At 37.3% G+C, this 21,144-nt stretch overlaps 1 protein-coding gene across 3 annotated transcripts in view; it reads right to left on the bottom strand.

The window, feature by feature from the left end:
- Positions 1-21,144, bottom strand: part of RFX3 (regulatory factor X3) — a 311,489-nt gene that overhangs the window by 12,695 nt on the left and 277,650 nt on the right. For all 3 annotated transcript variants that reach the window (XM_025360417.1, XM_025360416.1, XM_025360418.1), the window contains one exon: positions 16,143-16,296. In XM_025360417.1, coding sequence (XP_025216202.1) covers positions 16,143-16,296 — 154 coding nt within the window. The remainder of the gene's footprint in view (positions 1-16,142; positions 16,297-21,144) is intronic.

Raw genomic sequence — 21,144 nt, 5'->3', positions numbered from 1 at the left:
TTTGATAATTCAAGAGGCTGAAAACAGAAACGAAAACAGCTGAAATTTCAGTGATGGTTATTATCATTAACAAAAATCCATTTACATACTAAATTCCGAGGCTTGTCATTATGCACTATGTTGGACAATCTACAAAGAATCTCAGAGACACTGTCAATGCCTCTAGGTGTTTCTGGGATCAACGACGAAGTTTTACATGTACGACAAACAGAGAAAGTAGATTATGATTTTTTTAAATCCTCTGAAGAAGAGATCAGATTTTACTATCCTATAGAGCTGAAGGTGAAGGCTTTTATATGCATTTTACATGTGAGGGGAAAATAGATGTAAAATTATAGAGGAAAAAACACTTTAACCCTGTAGATAGACTGCATGAGATCAGCAAAATCAGTTCACTTATTCATTAAAAGTCGATAAATACTTATTGAGGATTTACTATGCGCCAGGCACTATGCCAGCCAATTCTAGTCAGATCAATTTGGAAATACTCCTGTCTTCAGGAGGCAAGTAGTAGAAATTCCCTATATTCTGAAGGGTAGGTAGGTTAGCAGAAAAATGAGCAGCTTAGGAAACCTTAGGGAAGGTTTTAGAAGTATAGGGTTCAAGTCTTAGAAACGGAAACAAATTTCATGGGTTTATGGCATGCAGCAGGTCAAGCAGCAGGAAGGAAGGGTATGAACAGTGGCAGGGAAGATTGAGAGCAGGCAGAAGGAAAACAGTACCATAGATAGGGGCCAGATGACAAGATGAGGCCAGTACAAATCAAAAACAGAAGAGAGGCCAGGCATGGTGGCTCACACCTGTAATCCCAGCACTTTGGGAGGCTGAGGCAGGTGGATCACCTAAGGTTGAGAGTTCGAGATCAGCCTGACCAACATGGTGAAACCCTATCTCCACTAAAAATACAAAAATTAGCTGGGCATGGTGGTGGAGGCAGGAGAATCACCTGAACCTGGGAGGCAAAGGTTGCAGTGAGCTGCGATCACGCCACTGCACTCCAGCCTGGCAACAGGACCGAAAGTCTGTCTCAAAAACAAGCAAGCAAGCAAGCAAGCAAACAAACAAACAAAAAACAGAAGAGGAGAAAGTAGTAAAAGATTTAGATTTAAAAAAAAAAAAGGAGCTCACAAGAAAGTATAGTGATTATTACGAAGTTACAGCATCACAAATTGGGAAAACTTACTGTTTCGTAATTTTTCCTCTTGCACAAAGGATTAGAGGGGACTACTCTTCACTGACGTGACATCTTACCACTTACAAGGTGTGTTTGCAGTTCAGTAAACGGTAGGTTTTCTCTCAAACAGACTGCGAGTGTCACACTGTCAATATCGCTTCCCTGAAGAGGCTTTTCCTGGCAGCCCTATCTTGAGTATCGCTGTCCCTGTCACTCTCAGTCACCGCATCATGCTCACTTCCCGCAAAGCACCCACCACAACCTGCAAAACTTATTTTGTTTGTTTCCTCACCTATGTCTTCCCAACCAAAATGTCACTGCCATAGGTAAGAAAGTTCCTTTGTTCTCTTCATAAATGCATCCCAGAACCTAGTATAGTGCCTGATACACATTAAAGGCTGAATAAATACTTACCAGATGAATAAATTTACTTCCTCATTTCAGCCTCACCAAAACAACTTAGGGATCTGGCAAGTTAAGTGCTTAGATTTCATGTTACAGCTATTGAAAACAATGAGTTGATTTGTCTAACGTCAAGTAGTAAATATGGTGCTGTTAGATTTGAGACCAGATATTCTCCTTGGTTTAGAATCAGAGAGAGAGAGAAAAAAAAGAGAGAAATGGGATGGGATGTGGGGTGAGAGAGAGAGGGGAGGGAGGGGAAGGGGAAAGAGAGAGAGAGACACCCACACATGGAGGAAGAAATATAAATTAAGGGATTTTAAAAGTGCTCTGGAGTTAGAAAGCATATGGCCTTCAATGTATGAATTCACATTCCATCAGTCAGAGAGATAAATAGGAAACGTTCGAAGAGAAACTAGAACAGACGGTACAGAAAGCATGTCTATTGTTGAGAGAGGAAACACTTCCTATCCTATAGACTATTTCCTCCAGGTCCTGACTAGGGTCAAAATAATGAACACTTCACTGGACAACAGCGGGCTGGGAAATGCATGCTCGAGGTAGACAGTGAGAGTCTATTAGCACATATATTCATGTAAGACCAGCAATGTCCATGAAGTGTAAGTGGGCAACAGTTTAGCACAGTCAGGGCAACAATGGGCAGGATCCCTGAGAGACCCTGGGTTGTAGCCAGGCAGCTGGGTTGTTTATTACAGGATTTTGAGGCCTAGTACTTGTCCCTGAGCATGGTCACCATGAGAGGAACCTGGCTCAGCATGGGAGAATGCAGCCCACAGGTGCATTGAAGAGACTGTTGCACATTCAGTTCAGCAACAGCTGACTTTTCATAGTGAGGCAGGCAAGCCTTGTTCTGTAATGTTTGGGCACTGAAACAATGCAGAGGAAGTCAGGGTGCCTAGAGAGCAAACAGGTGGGGATCCATGCGGGGGGCAAGAAACATACTGGAACAGAAGTAGGGCAGAAGGAAAGAGCTCAGGGGATTGGGATGAAGACCTCACCCTTAGGGACACCTTCCCTGCTAGAAGAGCTTACCTCACCCTGAGAAAGAGTTAGTGAGTAATCATAATCACATTTATGTTATACGTATCATTAATTCTTTGTAAGCACAGCCATCGCTTGCTAATTGTTTAAGCAAATCTGTAACAAGTTCCCCAATAGTGTTAATTTGGGTCTTTCCAAAGAACCAAGTTAAAGTACTTCACATAGTGCCTGGCACATAGGAAGCACTTAACAAATGACCACCATTATCAATATTGTTATTATTTATAAGTATCATCATTATCTCCCAAGAACTGCAGACCAGACATGCAGAATCAGTCTGACTCTACTATCCCAGTACTCTGAAAGGATACCAAAAGCTGTATAGAAAAATTGCATCTTACAGAACATCTCCCTGTTAGTATATCCAGATTACAGATTTATGGGTAAGCACATTTTCATCCTTCCTCCCTGTCTCTTTCTCTATTTATAAGTCCAAGTCTAATGTCACTATGTTAACTATCACCCACAAAACAAAATAAAACAAAACTGATAGCAGCAAAGTACAAAAGTGTATTGTCAAGAAGAGGGGCTGGTAAAGTTTTTCAGTAAGGGACCAGATGGTAAATATTTTAGGCTTTATAGTGCATTGAGACTCTGTCACAGTTACTCAACTCTACCATTGTAGTGCAAAAATAGCCATAGATAACAGGTACATGAATGTGTGTGATGTAGCTCTAATAAAACTTTACAAAAACAGGGCTGGGCACAGTGGCTTATGCTTGTAATCCCAGCACTTTGGGAGGCACAGGTGTGCGGATTGCTTAAGCCCAGGAGTTTGAGACCCCTGGGCAACATGGCAAAACCCCATCTCTACAAAAAATACAAAAAAGTTAGCTGGGCGTGGTGGCACGTACCTCTAGTCCCAGCTAGTTGGGAGGCTAAGGTGGGAGGATCACCCTCCAAGGTGGTCGAGGCTGCAGTGAGCTGTGATTGTGCCACTGCACTCCAGCCTGGGTGACAGAGTGAGACTCAGTCTCCAAAAACAAACAAACAAACAAACCTACCCCAAGACCTTACCCCAAGACCAACCACTTCATTTACAAAAACAGATGATGAGCTGGATTTGGCATGTGGACCACTGTTTGCTGACATCTGACTAGAGGAAGAGCTTGTAAGACCCTAGAAGACCTGCTCCAGCTCATTAACAGTGAAGGGAACAGAAGATTTTTATCTTTGAGAAAGATATATAAGGACGTGGGTCACAGGAAGGATACGGAACCGGAGGCTTCAAGAGAGCACAGCTCATGCATATGGGCATCACTGATGAAGGTCACAAGGGAAAAAACAAGTGTCAGCTTTTAAAGACAGTTAGAAAAATAATCTTCCTCTACTTTTGCTGGGCACTTGCATATATAGGCAAAGAGAGACAGACCAAAGCTGGTGTTCAATTGTATGCATTCGTGGAAGAAGGAAGTCTAGAGTGACAGAAAAGATTGCATGAAAGTTTGCAAGACAAAATATTGGGGAAAAGTTACATGTATTATTAATTCAGGTGGGGCAAGCTTCCCTAATGGGACATTTGCTCCAATTTGGATGGCAGGTGAAGATGTAAAGAGAGAGTCTAATATAGAAGTTCTCCATAGGTAAAAGCAAATAGGGAGTGTTCCAGATGATGATGACTTTCAGGGTGGGTCATCAATGGAGAAAGGACAGTAAGATGTGTGGCAAGGAGAGGTGGAAGCAAGAAAAAAATAATGTACTGGAAGAAGAACCTATAATCCATAAGTCATCACTGAGCAATATTCATTCAGAGCAAGATAGCTTTCATTCTGTAACAGATACTTATTGCTGCTGCAACAAATTACCACACTTAGTGGCTAAAAACAAGACAAACTTACTATCTTGTCACTCTGGAGGTCAGAACTTCTAAATGGATTTGGAGTCACTAAAATCAAGGTGTTGGCAGAGTTGTGGTTCTTTCTGAAGTGTCTAGAAAACAATTTTTTTCCCCTCTTTTTCAGCTTCTAGAGGTTGTCACCATTCCTTGGTTTCTGGCCTCCTTCCATTCAAAGCCAGCGATGTTAGGTTGAGTCTCACACACTGCATCACTCTGACACAGATTCTTCCACCTCTCTCTTCAGGTTAGTATGTCGTATTCTACATATGGTTTCTGGCCTCCTTCCATTCAAAGCCAGCGATTAGTATTCTAGTTAGTATTCAGTTAGTATTCTACATACTAACAATGTAGTTACTCTTGTAACTACATTGGGCACACCTGGATAATCCAGGATAATCTCCCCATTTAAATTCAACCAATTAGCAACCTTAGTTCCATTTGTAACTTAATATATTCACAGGTTCCAGGGATTAAGATGTGGACATCTTAATGCCCACCCTACTGCTTATTACACATACATAAGTTATTTTTTAAAATTATCACATTTGCTTGAGTGAAACCATATGACATTTTTTTTTTCTAGTATCGGAGGAAACACATCCAACCAGATTAAGCTATTTGGAACATAGTAATTTTTTGCTGAATTTTGTTTATGTTCTTCACTAAGGGTAGGGTACAATGGTATGTAGGAATCAATTCATCTTTTATGATACATTTGTCACTAGTACATTTGTACTTTATTTTTCATTTACAGACTTTTAATTTTATATACAAGTTCCTACGGTCTGAAAGTGTTTACAGCATGCATTTCAAGGTCTAGACTGTTGAAACCATATATGCATCTAAAAAGTCTATGAGGTTCACAGAGCTGAACGTTGTTAAGGAAGTTGACAAGGAAGTCATTCAGAGAAAGAAGTGGAAACCAAAATTGAGGAAACCAAAATATACTGAGGGATAATGGGGCCAGAGCAGTCCTAAGCTCCATATCCAAGCGAATATGTTAAAGTACACACTAAAAAAGAGGATATATCCTGGTTCTCCGGACAGTTTCATGAGTACCAACCCATGCTACCAGCTGCACCACAAGCAGCCCCAAAGACCTTGGAAAGCCCTCTGTGTCAGCACTTCTCAATGGCTCCATGAAGATCCATGCTGTGCAGAGGAGAGCAGTAAGAGGCCAAGGTGCTGGCATGTGATCAGATGGAGGAAGTGACCACAGGCAGTGGACACGGCCCAGCACAGAAAGCAAACACCACATTGCCAGAAGCATTCCTGCTGACCTGGGAACATGATCATCAGCACAGATAGTCCACATATGTGAAAATGTTAACCAGAAAAGACTACTCACTTGAGGGTTATCAGGTACCTTGGAGACCAGTTCTGCCAGCAATGGTAACTTTAGATAAACAAATGCAGGGGATAAAATATGTATGTATGTGTATACGTATACATTTTGCCAGTTTCTGTGAATTAATCATTTGCTCTAGGAAAGAAGATTTTTAAGCTGTCACAGGCCCAAAGAACAAATGATTATACAGTTTTCTGAAATAGTTTCTATTTTGTGGCTGGAATAAGGTATCTCTTTGGGAAATTACCTTTTAACTTGCTTAAATTATATATATTATCCTTTTTCTCCATTTCACAAGTACTTATAAAACCTTTCATTCATTTCTACTAGTTAAGATTTAATTCAAGTCTAGCTATGACTGTCTAGTTAGAACTAATTATGTTTATGCTTCTTCTCTAATGTTCCCATTTTCTTTTCTAATTGACTTGTTTCCCCATTCTATTTTGTTGTTTGTATTTTTCAAAGCATTGAATTATTTTGCTTTTGATTACCACTTTGGCTACATACCAAAGAATGCTGTTGGATTCTTTGTAATTCCATGAATCATTTGACTCAACATTCAAAATCATGAATCATTTGACTCAAAAATTGTTTGCAGGGTATTCTTCCAGTTGCAGTACAATATTATCAATGCCTTCATGTGTCTTTTTGTCATCTGTTTTATCAATTTCAACTTTAAGTTTACCTTTGTATGGTCCAAAAAATGATGATCTAATTATATATAATTATTACTTGGATTGTCAATGCAGAATTGATTTTTAAAAATCTAATCCAGAGTAGAAGGCAATCAAATACTTATCAGATATGTATATATTTATGCAAAGGGAAGGAGATGGAACTAACAAAGATCGAGAACCTACTATGTTCCTGTCTGCCTGCCTATCTACTCTACTCACCTACGTAAATTAATCTTCACAAAAGCCCTATGAAGAAATGTCACCATTCCATACTTAGCTTGAACTTTGCAACATTCTGAATTTTACAAATAATATATAGCTTTGCAATCTTTTTATTAACCTTAGTTAATAAAAGTGATCAGGCCCAGGCAGGCAGATCATCTGAGGTCGGGAGTTTGACACCAGCCTGACCAACATGGAGAAACTCCGTCTCTACTAAAAATACAAATACAAAATTAGCCAGGCATGGTTGCGCATGCCTATAATTCCAGCTACTCGGGAGGCTGAGGCAGGAGAATTGCTTGAACCCGGGAGGCAGAGGTTGTGTCGTGGTGAGCTGAGATTGCCACTGCACTCCAGCCTGGGCAACAAGAAAGAAACTCCATCTCAAAGAAAAAAAAACAAAAAAAAGATAATAAAAGTGATTCAAAAAAGGTCGGTAATGGCAGCTATTCTGGATGTTTTTGATGGTGAAAAGAAACATCTTGAAATTTCAATATAAGGAGTCCAGAGCATTATTATTTTCTTTAAATGTTTCCCAAACAAGAACCAAATAAATCAAAGCATTTTGGATTTAGCATTGATACATGGTTTTACAACCAAGGAAAAGGTTGCTGACTTTAATTTCAGGTTTCATAATATTTGCAAGGATTACTAATATTCCATTTGGTAAAACTTTGTGTTCCTTGGTTACTTTTCTATGTATGTGTATGTGCACTTTTCTATGTATCTTTAAATAGTTTTTATTGAAACCTGCTAAGAAGGCCAAGATCTTTGGCAGTTTGCTCCACACGTGGGCAAATCCTACTGGTAGCCGCTGTTGGTCTTGCTCTTGTGGGCTAGACAGCTATCCTGGCAATGTGTGCTACTGGTCACTCTGTACACAGGGCAGCATGATTCTAACTGTTCAGGCTTTTCTGCCTGCCTTGGGCACACAGCAACAGGTGTACCTAAATGTTTTTAAATGCCTAAGACACACAAGTGAGTGTGCAGGCGGTGAAGTGTTCAGATTACAATATCAGCCTCAGTTGCCTTGGAAGAGAAAAGTGGTTTCAAAAACAGGAGCATTTAATACCACCATTAAGGCCAAAGTGAGAGGGGCCTTTGGCCCAAGACCCACACTATGGAGAACTCTGTTTTGTCTTTTCCATTGCCATTCCCTTTCTTACAGTGTAAGGAGTCCACAGAGCCAACTGGATGTGACTTCTTGGAGCCTGTGCTTTCCTCCCTCCTCCCAGATCACCTCTTGTTATCTGAGACCCTAGAATTCCCTGCCCCATGGCTCTGAGTTCCCTTCCAGGTCCCAGCAGCTCTCTTCTCCAACTCTACCATTCAGAGGCATGAAGAGATAGCCGAAAAGGGGCAGCTGTTTGCAAAACATAGACAAAACTTGAGGACTGGGCTGAGGTGTCCACAAATCTGAGCACAAAGCTGTTCATAATATAAGATGGGGAGTGATGAAGCAGTCTAGGGGCCAGAGGCTGGGGACAGGGGCTGGCTATGTATATGTCACTATTTTCTGGTATGGAACTCAGGGGAGACAGAATTTCAAATCCAAACTCAGCCTTCCAAGTTGTTATCAAGACCTATTTGTCAAGGCAGGTGGATAGAACAGATTTTATTTATAGTCTGATTCATAACTTTTAAAATATTTAGACATATGGTATCCTGGGCCCTGCAAATTGTAGGGCTAGGCCAGGCAGCACATCCTTTATGCAAGTAAAGCTATTGGGGAAATAGAATGAACCTTGCTCCTAATTTAATACTGGCTCCCCTTGAAAACACCTATATTATTTAATAGGAAAGCATAGCATTAATTTATTCTATCAGAGGACTATATCTTAAATTTGATTATACCACTTCTCTTTTCTGGAAATCATTAACTGGAGAGACAATCAGAGCGGCAATATAGAAACATGTTCCCTTTGTACTAAGAAAACCGTCACAACAAGCATCAACCACGTTTGAAGTGCTTGTATTATCATCACATAAGGCCCATATTCTTGCAGAAAATCTCTAATTTTTATGACATTTTATGGCAGTATATTTCACACAACGATGGTGTAAAGAAAGGCAGAAAACAATTCCTATGAGTTTAGAAATTTACCTATCCCAAACAAGAGCTATTTATTTATCGGGGGGGGCCAGCAACCACCATCTTCACCTGTGGTTGAGAGCAAAACCACCATAAAGACTATCTCAAAGCCAGAGCCACTTGATGACAGAGCGTGGCAAAGTGTCACAGGATGACAAAGTGTGGCAAAGTGGCCAGTAGGTGGCACCGTCATGCTTATTCTATGCCAGGGAATCTTTTTCTCTGGTTGGGTCTGCCCAAATAGCTGCAGTGCTACCAGAGAAACTCTTTACTAAACAAGTAACTTAGTGGTGGACTTTGCTGAAGAGGACTGTGTGCTGATGAGATTTCTCTCCTGATGTCTACAGTGACCATTTTAGTCCTTGAAATATGTTTAAAAGTCTTCAACTTCTATTTTGGTTTCTTTTCCCACTTCTAAGCTCTTTAGGAAAAGTGCTCTTATAAGCACCTATGAAAGTCCAACTTTATTGTATTTCTCTGAAATAGTATTGACAGGCACTTTCTGAGGAGAAGGTACACTTTTTGGTCTAGGAGTTCCCCCCTCCCCCGGGGTAAAGAAATCTAGTGTATCAATCATGAAATCCAAGACGTCCTATCAATTGGCAGTCTGTCCTTCTCTCACTCCTTTGTACTTCCTTCCTTGAGTGAGTAGTTTTTGGGTACCTATTGTGTGATTGTTTAGATCACATTATAAGCAAAATTTTCTCCATTCCCTGAAGAGGATGAGAGGAGAGGTTATAGCCCAGAGTCAGCAGGGAAGAAAGCCATGCATAGGAAGCTAATGAGCAGGGATCCCAGAGGGAAAGAACCGTAGCCCTGGGCTGCTGAGTCAACAGATTCTTTTCTCAAATGCAAGAAGAGAAATGAACAGAATGACAAACCAGGAAAAAGGAAGAAAAATGGGACAAGGTGCCAATTCTCTGGAACTTTGGGGTCACTTTTATAATTTATTTTCAAGTTGTCAGAAATTGTGCTAAAGTAGATGAGCAGATTTACAACTAAAACCAAACTATGAATTGTTTAAAAAAATGTTTGATTTAGGTCTGATCTCAGGATGGGTGTAGAGGAGCTGAAGGGTGTAATTTGTTATTTTCTGGCAGATTTAGTTTTCCAAATGCAATTTGCTTAGACTAATATCCATTTAGTTTTCATATTCCAAACATCTACTAACAAAAATTGCAAGGGGAAAAGATGGCAAGAGTATTAAGAGGCATCCTGTAAGGCAGAGGAAAAAAACTATGAAACAAAATAATAATAACTTATAAGCTAAGCACCTGGCTTGTGATTGTCAGAGAGAAAATGTGTGTCTATGTGTTTATGTGTTTTGGGGAGTTGCACACAGTTCCTATTCTGAAACACATAGTCCCTATTCTGAAACACATAGTCCCTATTCTGAAACTATGTAATTTATATGGTGAAAAACTGAAATATAGATTAAGCCCATCCCATTTGACTATTTGAAGTGAGGCAGTCCTACTTTCAAAACTTGCTAGTTTTGACTTGGGACAACTTTCAATTTCTGTTTTCCTCGCTGGTGAAATAGGGATACTAAGACATCTTTTCCAAGGTTTTGGTCAATATTAAATAAGAATGTAAGACACCTAGCATAGTGATTGGCACAAGGCCTGCCCTCAATTAGAAAAATACTAATATAGTAAATAATAAGGTTTACTATAAATAACAATCAACAATATAACTTTTGACAAACATTCCTTACATTTTCTAAGCTACTACTGTTCCAAGATTCTATTTTTTTTCCTGCAAACTATCTTGACTTGTGATAATGTTCTTTCCTTTTAAAATACTCTGTTATAACAAGTCTATTGTTCAACAGGCACATTTAAAGTGTATTCCCTAGTCACACTAGCACAATGCTCGCTAAACTTTGTTTTTCTTTGGTTTGATTTTACTTTAAGCACCAATACTTGTTTACTGTGACTGTAATTCTACTTCCACCAAATGGAATTCTTTCACTGAGCTTTTATCCCAAAAGCTTACATGTTCAATTATTATTGCACTTCTTCAGTTTTTAGGTTGAAGATTTTTTTTCCTTCCAAAAAAAATTAACCAAGTACATCAATTTTGATGAATCCAAGACATTTTTCTTTTGATGTTAAATTGTTACAGGTTAAATTTTTCTCAAAAAATATTACTGAAATATTATCTTTTCTATATTGATATTCACAATTAAATACTTAAAGACTCTACCGGTTCCTCTTTATTTGAAAATGGCTAAAGAGGTGGCTTAGATATAATATTAAGTATAAATTATGATTAAAAGAATTTAGATATATTTAATAGATTATTAAAAGATTTGTAACAAAATAATTTTATGAAGCAATAAAAATTTTACAGATTTAGTGAATATATTAATGCACTATGTATGTTTTAAAGAAATAAAGCAGAAAGATTCTAAACAGCCATAACACTTGAATAAAAGGACATTTTTCTGCTCAATTTTTCTGGTCAGAGTTGTACAGAAAGTTTTATGATTTTTAAAATTGTTTATTTAACAGGTGTGTAAACAGATGCAACTTGTTTATTTTATTCCTACTCTTAAAATTTCACCACTGCCAGAAAGCTTGTGGATAAATTTGTAATATTTAAATGAAAATTTAAAAATTATATAAATTCTAGCAATAAATAAATTGTTTCCTTTTTACCATTTAGGCAAAAATAAAAGAAACTCTAGAATTGCATATGCTTTAAATAATTTACTAGTCAGTATTAATGTAGTAGCATACTGACATTTAGAGGAAAATTTTTTGGGACTGTGAAGCTGCTTCCAGTTTAGGGGAGTCCACTGTATAGCAGTCTTTATTTCAGTAACACCAGCAACAATTGAAATGACAGTGTTACAGTGAATTCAAAAGTAATGGTTTGTATGCTTGTGTATTTTTATATGTAAAACATGTTCTTTCCTGCCTGCCTGCTCAAATAATGTTAAGTAATGTTAATTTTAAAACTCATTTACTGAGTTCACATTATTGAAAAGATACATTCATTGTTCTTAAGTCACTTTAAAAGGAAAGTCTTTTTCTTTGCTTATGAAACTATTTAACTGACACCTTTTCCAAAGCAAGCACCTATAAAGGCAAAACAAATGCCCAGCAAAGTTTGTGACTATTTTGCAGGTTTGCCCTTGAAACTGTTCTTACTCCAATCCTGCTCCAATCTGTAGCAGGTCATAAGCATGGTAGATTAACAGCAAAGACTTTGGTGCCTGACGGCATGGTTTCGGGACCTGATTTCACAATTTAGTAGTTGTGTGACCTCGGGCAAGTTACTTTTTGGTTCTGTGTCTCATTTGTTCTTCTTTTTATTTTTGGAGATGGAGTCCTGATTTGTCGCCCAGGCTGGAGTTCAGTGGTGTGACCTCGGCTCACTGCAACCTCCTCCGCCTCCTGGGTTCAGACAATTCTCCTGTCTCAGCCTCCTGAGTAGCTGGGACTAACTGTTTTGTATTTTCAGTAGAGACGGGGGTTCACCATGTTGGTCAGGCTGGTCTCGAACTCCTGACCTCAGGTGATCCACCGCCTTGGCCTCCCAAAGTGCTGGGATTACAGGCATGAGCCACTGCGCCTGGCCTCTCATTTCATCATCTGTAAAACAGGTGTAATAATAGTATCCACTTATAGGTCTGTGGTGAGTTATTAACACATATATATGGCACTTAGAACAGTACCTGGCACACAATTGCTATGTAGGTGTTAGCTTCATTTGAAATTTAGACTTTCTATCCTAATTCAATTTTTCCTCTTGTCAGTTGCATTTGACAGTGTTTATTTGGTCTCCGTGGTGCTTGAACGTTAGGTTTCCCAGAAAAACTTCACCTTGGCTGTGCCCCCTCCCATCTGTCAGGGCCTGAGCACATTCCCCTGTGCCTGGGGTGTTTTTCACCCCTTACCTTCAGATTCTCTCTTCACAGAGTTAACATCTTTTGTCCTTTAGTTCTCACCTCAAACATCACTTCCTTGGGAAAACCTTCCCTGGTCCTACCAGGCTAGATTTAGGGCCCCATGCTTTAAGCATTCTTATATCCCTTTAATTTTCTTTCATAGCATGTAACAAAGTTTGTGGCTATAATTATGTGACTATTTAAATATATATCCCCCACTTGAAATCTAAGCTCCTCAAAGGCAGGGTAAAAATCTATTTTGCTCATCATTGTGTCCCAATCATGATAGCTTTGGCATAGAGTATTTGCACAAGAAAAACTTGTTAATAAATGATAAATCAATTTCAGAGATCAGAAGTCTGGAGTTCAACACAAGTCAACATGATTTGCCCAAGATTATACTAGTAGACACGACAGAGTTAGAAGTAGAATTCACTTCTGACTCAAAGTCCTTTATTGTTTCCAGGTATTACATCTTTGATTATACAAATCAAACAAAGAACTGTGCAATTAGTATTGTGGAGCTTCTAGAATGACAAGTAAAAGTACAAATCAGAAAGACTTGAACTATTTAAGGTATTCTGGAGGAACTGAGTCTCCCTGAGAAACTGATTTTTACAACATGAAGTAGGAGTTAGAATGGGTGCGAGGAGATGGGCAGACGCTTCTAGGTAGAAAGAACCATTTATGCCGCAGTCCAAGGATGAGAAAGGCTTGGTGAATGAAAACAGAGAAAAGGCCACTGTGATTGCAACAGAAAGAGTAGGAAGTGGGAGGCTGACGTTGATCAGAGGGGCAGGGCCAGATCATGCAAAAGCTCATGTTCGTAACACAAGGGAAAGCCACTGAAGGGTTTCAAGCGGGGGATGACACAGTCAGCTTTGCATTTTCATAAGACGATACTGACTGCACTCTGAGGGATTTCAGAAACAGAAAACTTGGTAATTGGTTGGAGATGGGAGTCAAGATAGAAGGACATAAAAAGGGAATGCTGATGTGTCTGGTATAATCAACTGGGAGGATTGTGGCACCATTTACTGAGAGAGCCATTAGTAGATAGAGCAAGATTATTAATTTCGTTAAATATATGATATGCTCTCAATAAATAGTGACAATTGTTATTGTCTTTGTGGTTGCTATTATTAATCATTATTCCAAACCACCTGCTGTGACTGGGAGTGATGGTGATTTTTATGGATTTCAATGGATTTTGGCCTGATGTGTTACTCCCACTATGTACACAGGCACATCTGGAGTTGGTGATTGGAAAAGGAAGTCACCCAAGGGACCAAGAGAAGGTAGACTTAGGATAACGTGAGGAGAACATGAGAAAACAGACTTTTTAATTTTTTGAATTTCCTTCTCCTTTTTCCCAAATCATGAAATTTTAGATATGATAGTATGACCATGGCCACTAGATCTATGAGAGCAAACAGGTGTATGAGGCATCAATGCTGTATGGGGAGACCAACCTATAAAATTAGTCTGAATTTGCCTTTTGGGGTAAATAACGGATGAGCATAGGCAGGTCAAAGGGCTTTCCTATAAACTGAGTAAGCAAAGAAATCAAGAAGTATGCTTAGATCTTTGACCGCGTTTTTTTTTTTTTTTAATTTAGATTTTATGTATATATCTTTGCCTCATGTAAAATCTGTCATGTTCATTTAGATCGTTTACATGTAGTAAAAAAAAAAAAAAGAATACCTATTAGGATGGTTAGTTGGCACTATAGATTATGTAGCCCATTTTAATTCTGGTGCCACCTCTGCAAGCATACCAGGAGGTTGCTAAGCCTTCACACTGTGTGACTGGCTCATGTCCACTGCCTTTGTTCCCTAGAGATACAAGGAAAGCAAAGGCCATGCATCAGGATTAGCCACATGGTATTAATGAGAATCCCTGCCATCATTATCCTGTTTATCCTGTTAAAGAAGTCCTGGAGTGTATGAGGTAGATGGCAAATGTGTTAAGTATACTAAAAGACAAGGTCCATTTCTGAAGTCTTGAACCCTGAGTTAAGAAATTTTAGGGTACTGAGTCCACGTGCTAACTGGGCATTTTCCAACAAGGCATCTACAAAACAACTAAAGAAAGAGGCAACGAGGGGAAGTCAAATATAAGAAAAGTCCAGATTGCTTTGGTCACATGAGGTCCTGCTTACAATGAAAAGCCACAGTGATTCCTGCTTAATCTCACACATATATTTGGCATCATTAAAGCTTAACCATTATCAGGGAACATCATACAAAGACATTTAGACTGGTATACAGCAAGGGGTTTTAAAGAAGTGGAAAAGATGAATATTTCAAATGACCTTCTAGGCAAGTTTGACATGCATTTTATTTATACTAGAATATTAGGGAGGTCCTTGACGTATTTTAATGTATTTTTATTTATGCCTTATTATATTAAACTAGGAAAAGCATTGAATAATATCTATTTTCACTCTTTTTTATTTATATAAGCACATACACATAGCTTAAAAGTGAACATGTCTTTTTTACAGCCTTGGGAAATTTGTCACATTTTCTAATCTGGTATAATTCAACAAGGTATAAACTACCCCTGCCTCCTGCATTCAATGTAACAAAATAAGCCAGTGCTGAACCATTTGAGCATTTGCATCTATTCCTTATTATATGAACCAGCCCTTGTTTATATTCAGAGTTTTAGCTTTTTGATAAGCCATTTTGATTACTATTCAGAAATTCTGAAGAAGAGAATTTTCCCCCTCACATCACTAGTGGTTAGAAGCATGGGTCTGAAAATCAGACTGTGTTTGAAAAAAATTTCTACCATTTTTTAGCTGAGTAATCATTTAACCTTTCTGTGTCTTAGCTTTCTGCATAAACCTTGGATGCTTATTGTAAAATAGAATAAAGTAGAACCTATCTCAAAGACTTGCATTGAGTGCTTTATTACATGTAAAAAACATAGAACTGTGCCTGGCACATATTAAGTGTCCAAAAAATGTTAGTTATCATCATTACCATCTTTATCCTTCTAAAACAGAATCATTTACTTGTTCCTGGGGACTGGGGAAAAGAGTCTACAAAATACATATTTAACCTTTTCCATTGTATTCCTAGCCCTTTGCTTTATCAGGAGCATCAATCTTTTTCCCACTCAAAATATTTTTCATATTCCAGTGGTTCTCAAGTTTTTCTTTTAAATAGGCACCTGTATAATATAGAGAGACATTCCATGAACTTTCACGATATAATCTACAATTTTAGAATCTTTTGATTAAGCACATAAGAACAGAGGAATTTAAGGAACTCTTGCAATAACTCTACAGCCCCTCCTGAGTCTGAGGCTGACTTGGTTAGGAACCATAGTTTTAATCAGTAATTAATATATTTAGACTGAAGTATAATTCTGGTTTATTTTTAATAACCCAATGGGTCACAGCTCTTTCAGTCTCTCTTACCTCGCCCATGACTGCTATGGGAGTCTCTCCTGTTGCCTGAGCAACACGATGTTCTACTAAGTAAAACATATATTCGTCGTAGAGTAGACGGATCAGGTGGAAGGAGCCAAAGCTAGCAGCACTGCGTAAGGTTAAGTCCCGAATAACCATTGAGCTGTTCCAAGAGAAAAGACATATATGCAGCTAATATTAATGACAAAAATTAGCACTCTACCTATTTTTCCTCTCAAAAAAAGTCAAGCTGGGAGTCTATATGGTTGGTATAGTATAAAACCTGCCATGAAATCATTTCATTATTGAAAGCAGTTGCCTCAACTCATTTAAATAGAATGATAAAGAGGTAATCCTCACCGAGACTTGATCCTTATTAGAGATAGATAGTCTTAGTGGAAAAAGTCACTTTACTATCATAGGCAAGTCTGCTGCTTCTACCAAACTCACAAATAAATCAGAATTCAACAAAAAATATTTCTGAAAGATTCAGCACTCATCACTACCCTAAGAAAAAGCAACTTGAAGTAAAAATCTTACCGATGAAGGTTGGCAGTCTGTCCCCTCTCAGTGATAATGACCTCTGGGGTATGCTTTAGGAAAAATATGTATTTCTGCCAGACAAAGCTTACAAAATATACTAAGCAATATTCCTAGATGTGGCAATATAGACTACAGGCAAGTATGTACAAGGATTCCAGCAAGTTTTCTTGGAAGGTAAACGTATTAAGTGCTTCCAGTTTCTTATGATTTCCACTTAAATTATGGCATATTTACATTAGAAATAAGCACAATAAAATCAATTAAGAAATCCATTATTTTTGAAAATGCATTTAATGTATATAATATGAAAATATAAGCAATATTATTAATAAAATAATAATAAACTCTATTATATTTAAAATGGAAATGAGTCCAAAATAAAATCTTGGCTTCAACATGCCAATCATTAAGCTTGTTCACACACTTCAAACCTTAAAATAGTCAAAATTTAGAATCAGAGTGATGTGTGTGTGAGAGTGTGTGTATGTGTGTATTTCTTACCACTTTCATTTACTGGCCTTTTTCTAAAGACTTTTGGCATACGAACACTAAAACCACCATTGAATTCTCAGGAGAAAGAGGTAAAATCTCACCTCTGCCTTGTTTTACAGTAAAGAATTGTAACACATTAGGCAAATGGAAAAACAAAGACTGTACTTTTGTTTTCTGTTTCATTTTTCAACCTTGTTTAAAGAGAGGCTACTAATACATCAAATTGTATGCATTCAACTTGGCAAGTGACAAATCATCATTGTCCATCTGAAACACAGAAGCCTTGAATTCTGATTCTGTCTCTTCATTGACCGTTGACCTCAAAAAGATCATTTATTTCCCTGAGATGTTTTTCCTCTTGCATGAAAACAAAACACTGCCTTTAGTCTTATCTAACTTACATGCTTATTTCAAGGATAAAATAAGTTAAAGGATGTGAAATCAACTTATAACTAGAATGCTATTCAAATATAAGTGATTGTGATTATAATACACAGAAAAAGAGAAGCTGACCTTCTCATTCTCATTTATTTATGGTGGCAAGAATAGCAATTATTATATGATGATGGCAGAGGGCCTCTCAATTCTGTAGATCTATTTACTAAGTTATAAGAAGAAGAATAAGTGTGGGTTTGAAGTTACACAGACCCAGGTTACCACTGTGTGATTTCAATTGTGATCACGTAATTTTTTGTAAGGTTCAAAGGTTAGCCCAAGAGTCAAATGAAATAATGTATGTGAAATCTTAAGAAAACTACCCATGTAACTATACTGTTACCTACATTAGTGTTAATAATATATTCATTATCATAAATAGTAGGTCTAGTGAATAATATCTTGTAATTGATTACCTTAATGAATTCCTTAAGTTTACAACTCTATAAGTAATTATTAAAAATAAATGAATACTTTCATTTGCATGCCAAAATATATGACAAAATTCTATATATAACTCTATCCATGACTTTTCTAAAATTCAGTGACATATTACCAATTTGTAAAAATAATTTATAAGATCATAATATAAGAGCTATGTGAAAATAAATGTTTATATTCCTATGGAAAAAAATTTTAAAGCAGTGAATCACTTACTAAAAAAAAGCAAAAACAACACAAAAATAGAAATAAAATGTTATGTAACATTTTTACCCATACTAACAAAGACTTGAAATAAATGATTTTTAAAGTAAAGCATGAACAGAATATTTGCTCCTAATTGCATTTATCTTGCTGAAGAAAGATAGCAAGTCTCTAAAATTTTCAAATTTTAAAAATTTAAAGGATAAGACAAATGGCTAACAAACATAAAAAAATGACTCATTTTATTTGGAATTAAAGAAATGAAAATTAAAGTAAGATACCTTATATACTCTACAAAGCTGTCAGAGGTTAAAAGACCCAATGTTATAGTTGGTTTGGAAAAACTCTCCTTTACTGTCTCTATGAATATAAATTCATAAAACTTTTGTAGACGGAAATTTGGCAGTATTTGTCAAAATTTAAAATGTCAAAACTTTTGACCCAGAAATCGAATTCTAGAAATTTACACAAATAACCAAAGATAGTTACAACTGCAGCACAATATTTGTACTAGTGAGAAACTAGGAGGAGAAAGTAAATATCATTAAAAAGATAATCTAGTAGGATGCTGATTAAACAAGTTATGGCTCATTTAGATATAAAATTGTATGCATATAAGTAGTTAAAAATGAAGTAGACATATATCAGTAGTAACATGGAAAGATGTTTATAATGTAATGGTTAAGTTGAAGCAAGATATATGAGCTCATTTACATAAAAACACTCCATACGTCAAAATATTCCTACCCCCAAGTAAACTGGAATATCTACTACTTTATTAGCATTGAGATCACACATTTCATTAAAGTAGTATTAGTTACTTTAAATGTTTATATCCTTTTACTTGAACTTATCCAAAGATATATGTACGATTGTATATGAAGATAATCATGATAGCATTTTAAAAAACTGTATCAAAACACCAAAACCCATCTTAATGTTCAAGAATAAGGGAATGTCTAAATAATGTGTAAGGCATAAACATAATGAAATAGTACGAGGACATTAAACATTATGTTTCTGAAGATATTTAATGGCAAGAAATGCTTAAGATACAATTGCAAATAAAAAATGTTAAGAGAAAAATATAGTTAAATAGTTCACGGGAAACAACTGGATCCCAATTTTATTTAACCCAAAAAGAAAACATTTAACCAGTGGCAATTTCTGGGTAGAAGTTTTTGTATTTCCTAGATTATCTTTTTAAAAAATTAATTTTTTTTTTTTTAGAGATGGGGGTCTTGCTGTATTGTCCAGGCTGGGGTGCAGTGATGCCATTATAGTGATTCACTGCAGCATTGAACTCCTGGGTTCCAGTGATCTTATGCTCCTCACCTCCCATAGGCACTTGCTACCATGCCCAGCTTATTATTTTATTTTGTTAAAGATGGGGTCTCACTGTGTGGCCCAGGTTGGTCTCGAATTCCTGGACTCAACAGATCCTCCTGCCTCAGCCTCCCAAATAGCTGGGATTACAGGTGCAAGCCCCCATGCCTGGCCTGTATTTACCACATTTTCTAATGTGAGCATATATTAACTACATAATAAAAATATTTATTTTAAAAGATGTCATTCATTATATAATAATACAGAAAAACAATACCGAGTCAGGTGAATGTTAATAAATCTTTTCAGGAATGAATATCACAGATAGAGAATGAGTCTTTCTTTATACATTTCTAAGTTTGAGTTTTAGGTCTTTGTATTTCTCTTTCTCTTTTTTTGTTTTGGAGATGGAGTCTCGCTCTTGTTGCCCAGGCTGGAGTGCAAGGGCATGATCTCGGCTCACTGCCACCTCCGCCTCTTGGGTTCAAGCGATTCTCCTGCCTCAGCCTCCCGAGTAGCTGGGATTACAAACATGCGCCACCACGACTGGCTAATTTTGTATTTTTAGTACAGACAGGGTTTCTCCATGTTGGTCAGGTTGGTGTCGAACTCCCGACCTCAGGTGATCCGCCCACCTTGGCCTTCTGTTAAAATACAATAACCCTGAAATCATGTGAACAACTAAGGAGAATGTTCATAACAAATAGTTTTCTGGTATCATTTTAGAAATGCAAATTCAACTTTTCCAAGAAAATTCACATTTATTTATTCAGCAGATATTTATTGTGTTCCTACTCTGTAGCAGGGTCTTGGTTCAGACAAGAGAGACAAAATTTGGTTTCAAAAAAGATCACATTCTATTAGGCGAGACAGTCAGTAAATATACAAGTAGATAAAAAAATATAAAGTTAGAGAGTAAGAGATCCTATAAATCAGGGCCAGAGACTGGAGAGTGATGAGGGCAGGCATTTTAAGTTGGGGTATCTAGAAAATTCTTTCTGAGGAGGTGATATCTGAGCAGAAACTGGATTGAAGTGAGGAAATGAACACAGGTGAAGAATTTTCCTGGCAGAAAGGAGAGCAAATGAAAGAGCTTGAGACAGAACTGTTTGCTGTGTTCAAAGAGCAGCCAGAAGGCTAATGTGGTAGGAAGGCAGTGAGCAAAGAGAAGAATACGTGATAGGGTCTGTACGACTCTAGTGGCTGGACTGTGTAGGGTCTAGTGGGCCATGATAAGGCCTTTGGATTTCATTCTGAGTGTTCTGGAAACTTCTAGATGGTTAGGCAATCACCTTATTTCAGCATAAAATGCACATGTAATACTAAATTCTGTTGGAAGTTTTTTTAAAAAAATGTATTGATCCTCAATTATAATACCTAGTTATTTAAAAAATACTGATATGTATGTCACGAAATTATTGTCATATGTTTAGAAAAGAATCAGCTGAATTGTATCATTAACGCTATATCTACTTTATTCTCTCTGTGTCAGGCTTCCGCTCTACATGCCAAGTATTAAATGATACAATTAACAGTTTAATTGGAATCCTATTGTCCGATTCAGACTTCC

This window comes from Theropithecus gelada, chromosome 15, assembly GCF_003255815.1.
Source record: "Theropithecus gelada isolate Dixy chromosome 15, Tgel_1.0, whole genome shotgun sequence".
NCBI lineage: Eukaryota > Metazoa > Chordata > Mammalia > Primates > Cercopithecidae > Theropithecus > Theropithecus gelada.
Note: the sequence above shows the minus strand (reverse complement) of the source record. Positions and strands in the feature narration are given on the sequence as shown.